The sequence below is a fragment of the Esox lucius genome, chromosome 3, assembly GCF_011004845.1.
Source record: "Esox lucius isolate fEsoLuc1 chromosome 3, fEsoLuc1.pri, whole genome shotgun sequence".
NCBI lineage: Eukaryota > Metazoa > Chordata > Actinopteri > Esociformes > Esocidae > Esox > Esox lucius.
In genome coordinates this window covers 17433097-17444572 of record NC_047571.1, presented here as the reverse complement: position 1 = coordinate 17444572, position 11476 = coordinate 17433097, and the positions used below count along the sequence as shown (strand labels likewise).

General features: G+C 39.8%; 1 protein-coding gene across 2 annotated transcripts in view; it reads right to left on the bottom strand.

Annotated features, from left to right (window-relative positions):
* Positions 1–388: 388 nt before the first annotated feature.
* The window catches only part of wnt9a (wingless-type MMTV integration site family, member 9A), a 34727-nt gene continuing 23639 nt past the window's right edge, over positions 389–11476 (bottom strand). For both annotated transcript variants that reach the window (XM_020041348.2, XM_010886123.3), the window contains 2 exons: positions 10169–10431; positions 389–4442 (listed from right to left, as the gene is read on the bottom strand). In XM_020041348.2, coding sequence (XP_019896907.2) covers positions 3960–4442; positions 10169–10431 — 746 coding nt within the window. In that variant the 3' untranslated portion in view covers positions 389–3959. The remainder of the gene's footprint in view (positions 4443–10168; positions 10432–11476) is intronic.

Genomic DNA, 11476 nt, shown 5'->3' with positions numbered 1-11476 from the left:
AGTGAAACATGTTGCATCTTTCCAAGTGAAACTGTGAGAAAAGTTGTCACTTGGTCCCTGATCTATAGGTTAGGCTAGGGGTGGGCAAAATACAGTACTGCTTGCAGGTCTGGCCTGATTCAAAGTGTTCTCTGTAAGTTTGAGTGAAGAAAAATTGAATAATATAAATGTTTACTTCAATGTTCTTTTATGGGCTAAGGAACCACTACAAGCAATGTTTAAAACTAGATGGCAAGTACGTAGAAACCGTAATTGAGTAATAAGTCTTGCCCAAAAATGCATTTTGACAAACATAACGACCCAGTATCTGTTCTAAAAGTATACCAAACACCATGGCGCATATACTATATACTTTAAACACTAGGTATGAATGAGACCAAACATGTACATCATTTAAAAAAGTCATTTATTATTTCAGATTTTCTTGCCTTTGTTATACAAAGATGTTAAATAACTTAAATACATTCTTACCAGTCATTTGTGATCTGTTTATACCTACAAGCTATACACATGAGGTAGAGGAAAATAATTTAGGTTCCCATAAGACATTAATGAGTGGACATGGACAAAACTTTGTTGGGATAGTATTATCTCAAAGGGCAATACATTTTTGTTTTGTTTAATAGCAAGCACAGCAGAAATCCTGACACAAATGCACACAGTGAATGTGACCCTCTAAATATTATTAGTTGTGACATTTTCCCAGACCCTCAGAGTATACCAAATTGTAAATGAATCCTTATCATCTGCATAGACCACTATGTTACTGGGTAACTCATATATAAATGTGGATGCTACAGAAATACTTGGATAGAACTGTGCTCATGTCAATTACATAAAACAGCTGATTATGATCAATTTAATGTAATTGTTTTTAATGTAATTGTTAGATTTGCAGATGTTTAGTAGCTAAATGTGTTGTATATAACATGTTAAAAAGGGAAAAAAAGGGATGAGTTATGACATTTGTCAGGGTTTTCTTTTTGTGCTTAGGAATTGCAAATGTATATAAAAACATTTATGCTGACTTTATAGTGTACACTGCTTCTTGAAGCCTCCACCCCAAAGAAGCAAAATCCCCATTCTACCCTAAAGAAATAAAAATGGAGTAAAAAATACAGGTATATAAAATCAGTCTTGACTTTACGTTATTTACATTAAACACATGCTCATAAAATATCTTTAAATAATTTATCTTTCCTTTATTTTTATTTTTTTCCTACAAAATAGATGTTTATACATGATCCACTGACAGCTACACAGTGCAGAGTTATGAGTTCAAAAATAGAATATGGAAGACTAAGACATTGAAAAACAACTATCATGCTGTCCTATGTCTTGAAAAAAGTAGAAGTGTGTATATGTACAATGAGAAACATACAAAATACATGCAATGTGCACACTGCATTCCTTTTGTCAGGACTCTGTTGACCATTTGTATCAGTTCAATAAATTACCACTGTAGAGAACCACAGTCTTGGGCAGAGGAGTGAGTGTAGGAAGCTGTGGGAAGCAGGCATTTATGCTCAGGCTCTCAGCATAGCCATTATGGTTTCCATGTAGCGTGCAATATTCTATGTATATGTTTTGACCATTCTTTATTTGGCATGCCACCTCGTTTTCAAAATGTTTGGAATTCAACTCTAGAGGATGAACCAACCAACATTCGCTAGGCTACTCCCTTCTGAGAACATGCTACTTTTCCTGGATCAATCATGGTGGGTTGAATCAGATACACTGTAGATTATGTGAACATCACCGGTTTAAAACTGTGGGCAAAGCTTTCTATCTGACATAGCTGTGGTCAAAGCTATTTTAAAGGACATTGGCATGCTATCTACTTGTTTTTTTACTTACTGATGATCACTGATGATCACAGAAGTTTACAGCAGCGAAGTACTCCATATGCATGGTTTAGTTGTAGCTGTATGCATCCACTTGTATTTTACTCTGGTCTTCCCAGCATATAGTCCTTAGTCCAAACATCCTTATTGCTGCCAACTTCCTCCAAAAATGCCTGTGAGATTTTACCATGTGCCTCACTCTTGTCTTTATACCACAGGAGAATAAACCATTGTTATTTACAACAAAGAAAAAAATCTGGACTGTATATATTCATAAATACAGGGTATTTAAATAGGCTACTTTAAAAGGAAATCATAAAGGGCTTCTGGGGCTTCAGTGCGTGAATGGGGCTATCTTACAATGTTGGGTTCCTCATTCAGTAGTTAATTCTCACCTACCTAAAGCATGGTAAAGGCTGTATATCTAAACAAAATCTAAATATGACTGCATTTATTAAAGAGTTACTGTAAGGTGTTTAAGAGGTTTGGCTCTGACTTTGCCACCAGTCATTTGAAGCATTAAACATCCAATATTAAATTAAAGTCATGCACAATATAAAAGTAACATGACTTTACTGTCAAAACAATACAAAAGGAGATTGTACCTTTGCAGTCACATAGTTCTGGTAGCTATGCCCAGAACAATGGTTATACAATGCATAGGCTACACCTACAGTCTTAGAAGAAAGGTTTCCAAAAGGGTTGAAAGTTGGGAGTGTTCAAACTGGATTTTTTTTTCTTTCCACTGCACTTTTCATTTTCAAAAATTTACCAGTAATACTTTTCAACTGAGTGGTGGGTGTAGAGAGAAGTAAGGATATGAGAAGGTAGGTGTAGGGCTTGCATCTTTTTTGATTAAACATGTTTTATAGTGGTATTACTAACAAGACTTGCTTTTCTTTTTCAGTAGAGGGTTAAGTACCAAGAAGAACATTGACATTTGAATTGTCATTAGTTAAAGCACTAGTCAGTTGATTGTAATATGCATGCTTCACTGGTCAAGTGTTCTCCTGTTGTCATGCAGCAATAGACACTAAAAGCAAGGCCATTCTCATATTCAACTTCCAGTTACATATAGATATCCTGATTTCTCTTTTTCTGTTTTTGACTACAGTATAAGTCCAAATAAGTATAGTGGTTTTAGTTATTCCCTGAACATTAGTTGAGTTCGCTCAAGGCCAGGAGTAGCCCAAATGATTGCCAATTTTTTTAAATGTCAGTACATGTATTCACCAACAATTTCACTGTAGTGTAATAGAATCAAAGACAAATGAACATCCCAAAGGGTCCATATATTAGAAAGACAGAAAGCCAAACGACACAAATGTGCTGCTTTCCAAAGGGCCTTGTCAAAACAATAAAAAGGAAATAAAAAAAGAGCGAGAACACACAAATAACTAAATATTTGTGTAGTTAGTGGTTTGTTTTAACATAGATAAGTGGCAAGTGTATATAAAATCATTATAATACAACGTAATTTATTTACATACATATGCATACGCAATGGTGTGTGAGTATAAATATGTGCGTGTAGAATACATCTTACACCCTGTCTTAACAGTTTCTGAATATGGTTGCCATGATTGCCATATGAGTTGTCTTTTGAGCCCACTGCACCCTCATTCGCTGCCAACATACACACACACACACACACACACACACACACACACACATTTCTACTTTGGGCAGATCCCAAAAGCTAGTCATTTAGTATTACAGTCTTTGTGTTGGATCCTCATTAACAGCATGCTAGCCGGACACAGCTGCCAAGCGCTGCGTTTTCTCACTGACAGATCTGATGGGATGTTGAATAGACGAGGTAGCCTTTCGTCGAGGCTCCAATTCTGCAACCAGATGCATGAGACCCAAGTTAGCCTTGTTGTCAGACGAGGTCCATTCTCCTCCTGCAACCCCGAACCTCATTGGGTAGGAACACAGGACATTACAACCCAACCCAAAGAACAAAAAAAAACAAAAAAATCCCTCAAAAGTGCTTCTAAAAGGTCCTCCATCTCCAATGACCCCCCCAACACCCACCCACCCTCAGTAACCACTATTGTCCACTTGCTGAGCCTGGGGTCAGAGGTAAGGGGCGAGCAGAATGCTAGTTCTGGGCTATCCTTTACAGGTGTAGACCTCCTCTTTCTGTGTGCACTGCTTGCATTCAACGTAGCAGCACCAGCGCACCTGACACTGGCATGGCCGGGTCACCACACGGCTCTGGGTGTTATGGCCTCTGTCGCAGCAGATGACGTTGCAGTTCTTGTCCTTGTAGCACTTCCTGGCTGAGGTGCCTGGCGAGAACTTGCTTGGCACGCAGAAGCTAGGCGAGTCGTCAATGTGGAGCAGGTCCATGGTCCGTGGGATAGGGTCGTTGCTGGGGCCCGGAGGAGGCTGCTGGGGCCGAGACTGGGAGATCTCCCCCTCGCCTGTGGCCTCGTTGGTGGAGCTGCCCACTTTCAGAGATGTCTCATAGCGTTGTTTCAGCTGTTTGCCGATCTCATGGAACGGTGAGAGTTGCCTCCAACATGTCTGGACAGTACAGGAGCCTGAGACGCCATGGCATTTGCAGGTAGTCTCCACCCCAGCTTTGATCACCTGGTGGTGGCAGAGGAGAGGAACGCATAGACAGTCAGCAAAAAGAGCCTGATAACGACCTTATATCAAGATACTGTATACTCACTACGGTGGATAGGAGTGTCTGCAAAGTTATTTAAATCTACATTTTAATCCTTGTGTTTCAAAGAAGCAGAAAATGACAAACTCCCCTGTCATTTCACTTCAGCGTTACTGTTGGGGGTGCATGATAAATTCTGTTATGATAGCATTCAGTAATAGAGTTTGATTAACGTCATCATGGCTATTACTAGTAGTAAGTGGAGAACATTGCTGAGAGGCACTTTTCTGAAGAAAAGGTCCATTGAGATCCATGACCATGGGAAAGGAGACAGGATACTCAGTTCCTGGCCCCTGTTCTTCACTTGTTTTAAGGTACACGTTCTGATGGGGTTCTTTACAGATGGATAGAGTCCTAAAAACCATTTTGGAAGAATGATAATTCTGTAAAGGCAAGAAAGATTTTTTCTAAGGCAAAATGGGTTTTACATGGAACTATATATAATATTTCACACTGAGATGATAGATGTAATATTCAATATTACCTACTCTGGCAGTCATTCTTAATTGACAGATATGCTAACTTTGCTTGATTCCAAGACAGCATAACATGACTTCCAGGTCTGAATTGGTTTGTAAACCAGGAGTCTCCTAACACCACTGTAGTCAAGTATCAAAGAAATGCCATATGATTAAATGTGATGCATTGCCATAAATAGTTAAAATTTAAAGGCGTAAATGTTTGTTCTAGGGTAGAAACCTTAAATAATAAAATGGTTCTTAGAACTCTTCATAGATTTAGGCTCTAGGCAGAAACATAAATGGGGGTTCCCAATTTCATCAAAAAAATTAAACCTCAATGTCCATGTCTTTCACAAGGCCAACATCATTACACTGCATATGGAATCTCCTCTATAGATGACTTGGAATATGGACTCATCTGACCATTAATAATGGACAAACTTGAATGGTTGCATTTAAAAGATCCTTTTTAAAAGAGAAACTGCAATATGTTATTACTTTTTTCTTTAAACAGCCATTCTAAACTTCCATTTAGCCAGCTGTATCAAAACCTTCATGGACATTTTGGGGTGTGAGAGTATGTTTTAAAAGGAATTATTGAAATCACCAGAAAATACCTTATAACAACAAATTCAGTTTGATGTTGCTTAGCTGATTAGCCCAGTACATCCACAGATTTTTAGGTAGTGGTGGTTTAAGTTAGCTGAAGGAAGTTGACTCAAATGTAGACCAAAATGCATGAAAACCGCCATTAGAAGCACTGCAAATATTGAGACGAGTTAGACGCAAGATTTTGCTCTCATACAGTCACCGACTCGATCTGCACATGTGCATGGCTTTAGCTTCACACTGTTACAGTGTGGTAAGCACCAGACCAAAGCAGCCAAGATGTTGAGTATTAGGCTTCAATACAAATCTACCTACACCGCTGTTAACTATATGCACCAGAGTTATATTGCTGAGCCCACCTGATTAGTTTCTCTTGGCTCCCAGAATAATTTCATATAACATTTAACACCAAGTTGTAAAAGTGTGAAATGTTCAAATACAGCACAGTGAGTAATACATGTTACAGCATAGCTTAAACTCTCTGTGGTAGGCAACAGTTCACTTGTGTACAGCTCTGTCAGCATCAGCTAACCACAATGTTAAAAAGGTTTTTTCGAAAATCCAGGAAGCTTGGAGTGGACAGGCAGTCTCTCTCTGGTTCCATTCTTACACACTGGGAAACAGATCGGGGATAAGGAAGAAGTGCTACATATTCGCCACACTTGCATTTTACTTCAGGAAAATGTGAAGTGTCAGCTTTAAATTGTTGTAAAGATGCAGAGGCTAGCACATTCCAAGATTTTCTGCTCCATAAGGGACGTGGTACACCTCACAACATGTGCAAATAATAAGAAAAAAAGAATAGAACGAAAGCAGTGTTGTAAATCATTTATCATAAATAAAATATCCTGAGAATATGGATTTGGAGAATTAAAAAGAAAGAGCCTGCCATAGGTCTTTGGGGAGAGGTTTGTGTCTGCTAACATTCGGGGAAGTGTACTTCTGCTATAATATATTCATACTAAAATACAAATGGCTACAATGTAAGAAAATATGAGTAAAGGAAGCAGATGCCAGGACCTTGCATTTGCTTTGGCTTGAAATATTAAGCCTATTCTCTCTTCTTTAAATTCACATCCAAGCTGTAAAAAAGCATTATTGCTCCCTTGCCACAAACTATTGTCAAATCTTTCCAATTATCTCTTTTGAAAAGGCAAACCCCAACATTGATTAACGAGCAACCTCTGATTTGACTGAATTAAACAGTATATTTAAGTGATTTATGGTCAACTTTTGTTTCACCATGAAGTTGGTTGCTTGTGGATCAATATTATTTGTTTAATAACCGCAGCATGTGAGTGAATTATTCTCTGTCGACCACAGGAATGTAGCCATAAAAACTCTGTTCTGCACATTTTGCTTTGTCTTTGGACTGAGTTCAACTTGGAGAACAATAATTTACTAACCCTACATTAAAAAAGATGTCTGTATGTGATTCAGAGTATATTCACCCTGGAATACACCTACCCATCTCGACAGAGGGAAACATAAGCATACTATCCATAAGTACAGTAGGCCCCGATATAACAAAAGGTCCAGGTATAACAAGTCTTTCGCACAATGCATTTTTAGTTAAGTTTAAAATGTAGTTTATAATATTAAAAGTCCTCGATCTACAACATCTGAAAGGAATGCAATTATGTGTAAATCATTTATCCCTAAATTTAATTGAAAATAGTACAAAGACAACATATCAGATGTTGAAACTGAGAAATGTTATTGGTTTTGGAAAAATATACGACCATGTTGAATTTGATGCCAGCAACACTTTTCAAAAACTTTGGGACAGGGGCAGGTTTATACCTGTGTTGCATCACCTCTTCTTTTAACAACATTCTCTAAACATTTGAGAACTGAGGAGACCAATTGCTGTAGTTTTGAAAGTTAAATGTTTTTCCATTCTTGCCTTATATAGTATTTCCACTCTTTTGTCATATTTTTTTATTCACAATGCGCCAAATGTTTTCAATGGGTGACAGGTCTAGACTGCAGGCAGACCAGTTTAGCACCCAGACTCTTTTACTACAGAGCCATGCTGGCTCTTTTACTACAGAGCATGTAATGTGCACAGAATGTGGTTTGGCATTGTCTTGCTGAAAAAGACGTTGTCTGGACGTTGCCTTCACAAGTCACCCATGCCATGTGCACTAATGCACCCTATACCACCAAAGATGTTGGCTTTTGACCTGTGCACTGATAACAAGTCAAATGGCCCCTTTTAAACCCGGAGGTCGAAGCGTCCATGATTCCCAAAAATAAATTCTCTCTGGCCCAGAGAACACAACCAGCGTTTCTGGATCTTGTTTATATAGGATTTCTTTTTTGCATGGTAGAGATTTAACTTGGATTTGTGGATGCAGTGACATTGTTCACAGACAACGTTATTTGGAAGTGATCCTAAGCCCATGCAGTGATTTCCACTATAGAATCATGTCTGTTTTGAATGCACTGCCGCCTCAAGGCCCAATGATCAAGGCCATCCAATATTGGTTTTCGGCCATGTACAGAGATTTTTCCGGATTCTCTGAATCTTTTAAGGATATTATGTACCGTAGCTGATGAGATCCCCAAACTCCTTTTTTGAGAAACGCATTCTTAAATTGTTGCACTATTTGCATGCACAGTCTTTCACAGAGTGGTTAACCGCTCCCCATCTTTACTTCTGAAAGACTCATCCTCTCTAGGATGCTCTTTTTACACCCAATCATGTTACTGAGCTAGTATTTGATGAAAATGATGCTGTTGCATTTGCTAAACTCTTCTGCATCATATCCTGCCCTGAAAGCACAATAATGAGTTTCACAGGCAGAGGAAATCTAGAATTAAGATGTTCTACCAGGTCCTTCTCTGTATTACACAACTTTTCCAGTCTTTTGTTGTCCCTGTCCCAGCTTTTTCAAAACATGTTGCTGGCATCAAATGTAAAGTGGGCATACACACTGATCAGCCATAACATTATGACCACTGACAGGTGAAGTGAATTACACGGATTATCTCATTATCATGGCACCTGTCAGTGGGTGGGATATATTAGGCAGTAAGTGAACATTCGGTCCTCAAAGTTGATGTGTTAGAAGCAGGAAAAATGGGCAAGTGTAAGGATCTGAGCGACTTTGACTAGGACCAAATTCTGGTGGCTTGACGACTGGGTCAGAGCATCTCCAAAACTGCAGCCCTTGTGGGGTGTTCCCGGTCTGCAGTGGTCAGTACCCATCAAAAGTGGTCCAAGGAAGGAAAAGCGGTGAACCGGCGACAGGGTCATGGGCGGCCAAAGCTCACGTGGGGAGCGAAGGCTGGCCCGTGCGGGCTGATCCAACAGACGAGCTACTGTAGCTCAAATTGCTGAAAACATTAATGCTTGTATTGATAAAAATGTGTCAGAACACACAGTGCATTGCAGTTTGTTGCATATGGGGCTGTGTAGCCAAAGACCAGTCAGGGTGCCCATGCTGAACCCAGTCCACTGCTGAAAGCGCCTACAATGGGCACGTGAGCATCAGAACTGGACCACGGAGCAATGGAAGAAGGTGGCCTGGTCTGATGAATCACGTTTTCCTTTACATCACCTGGGTGGCCGGGTGCGTGTGCATCGCTTACCTGGAGAACACATGGCACTACGATGCACTATGAGAAGAAGACAAGCCAGCAGAGGCAGTGTGATGCTTTGGGCAATGTTCTCCTGGGAAACCTTGGGTCCTGCCATTCATGTGGATGTTACTTTGACACATACCACCTACCTGAGCATTGTTGCAGACCATGTGCACCCTTTCATGGCAACGGTATTCCCTGACGGCATTGGCCTCTTTCAGCAGGATAATGCGCCCTGCCACAAAGCAAAAATGGTTCAGCAATGGTTTGAGGAACACAACAACAAGTTCAAGGTGTTGACTTGGCCTCCAAGTTCCCCAGGTCTCAATCCAATCAAGCATCTTTGGGATGTGCTGGAAAAACGGGTCCTTATCCATGGAGGCCCCACCTCGCAAATTACAGGACTCAAAGTATCTGCTGCTAAAGTTTTGGTGCCAGATACCACAGCACACCTTCAGAGGTCTAGTGGAGTCCATGCCTCGACGGGTCAGGGCTGTTTTGGCGGCAAAAGGGTGAACTACACAATATTAGGCAGGTGGTCATAATGTTATGGCTTATCAGTGTATATTTCAAGAAAAAAAATTCAGTTTCAACATCTGATATCAGATTAAATCTAACCAGAAGTGCAAATAGAGGGCAGAAAATGTACAAGTATTAAGTATGTATATTACAAGTGGAATGTGCAGATGTGCAATGAATGTTTTCTTTGTTCTATTTTCCTATTTATTGGGTTTAAATTATTTACACTTCTTTCCATTCTGTTTTTATTTCCATTTTACATAGCATCCCAACCTGCACTGATAAACTGACTAATATTTTCTGTTGGAAAATATTCTGTTATTTTCTGGGAGTTCATAAATTGTAGTCCCTAAGAGCTTTTGACAGTGAATTGGTGGTCTGGAGTTGTGACAAAGGGCAATATGACAAACGGCTGATACTCTAAATCGGTCAAGATCAACATACTGCATGACCTAACACTCCACGCTCACCTTCATTCCCACATTAGTGTTGTGCATGTCCACGCGGGCACGCAGGTCCTTGTTGGAACGTTTTCCAAGGAAGTCCTTAACAAACTTGTTGCTGTATTTGAGGTTGTCTCCACAGCCGCCCCACTGCCAGGCCTTGCGGTTCTCCAGGTCTGGGGCTTCATCGCAGGTGCAACGCTCCATCCGCCCAGCGCTGCATGCCTTGGCCATGGCGTGAGTTAGGCCTGCTGAAGAGACAGCATACAGGAAGGCGGTTTCCTTAAAACCTGGAGAGAGATGCGGAGCGAGGGGAATGATGAGACTTCAGCAACCAGCTTCCTGCAGGACACTCAGTATGAGCACCTGAAAGTTACGATCAATGGGAAAATAGACCTGTATATTTAAATATCTACTGCCATTCAGTACGTCAGATCCATTAGATTCCTAGATATTGTGAACTGTGTACAACACCCACCCAACCAACCTTGGCATTAGTAACCATTTTAAAATCATCTGATTCTTAAGCAATAAGTCATCTCAGGGGCAATATACCATGGCTAAGTGCTGAATCAAGACACTCTGCAATGCATCATGCCTAAGGACAGCTCTTTGCCATATACCACACCTGCTCATGCATTATTGCTTAAGTAAACTGCAGCCATTCTCTATGTCTCACTATCTAACCATTGAATGATATAGCAGAGTAGTGTAGCTAACCAGACCAATTTCTGTGGGAAAAAAGCATTTTATTGTGGAACCATAAGTACCAAGAAGGCAATGTAGAGAACTGACAAGAAGAAAAGGACTATGACAGCTGAGGGGCTGCCATGATTTTTCTTTTCCGATTTATCTAAAGACGTTGATATTGGTTCAGGAATGGAAACCTGGCTTTTTTGGGAGACGGGTATGTTTTCAGAATGCTGCATGCACGTTATGGACGTAAAATCATCAAACTCTACCACTGACATTCATTTAAATTAACCCCAAGCATGTCTTGCAATATATTTTTAATTCTCTTAAATGAAATAACAAGACTGTTTCGTCATTATTTGAGAATGTTTGGAATGTCTGATGGCACCCTCCTTCCAAGACAGACAGGTATAGACATATACTATATATCAAATCTGGGATTTTCTGTGCAAATCTGAGGATAGTGAGTTCCTGTAGTATTGATGTCGCACAGACAATGTACCAGGTGTTTGACAACAAATTGAAATATAAGTAACTTTGGGTTTTAAAATGTTTAATCTTGAGGTTATATGAAGATATACAGAACATATCAAAGGAATTATAAAACATTCTTTCAACACGTGATGTATAATTTGAATTTGG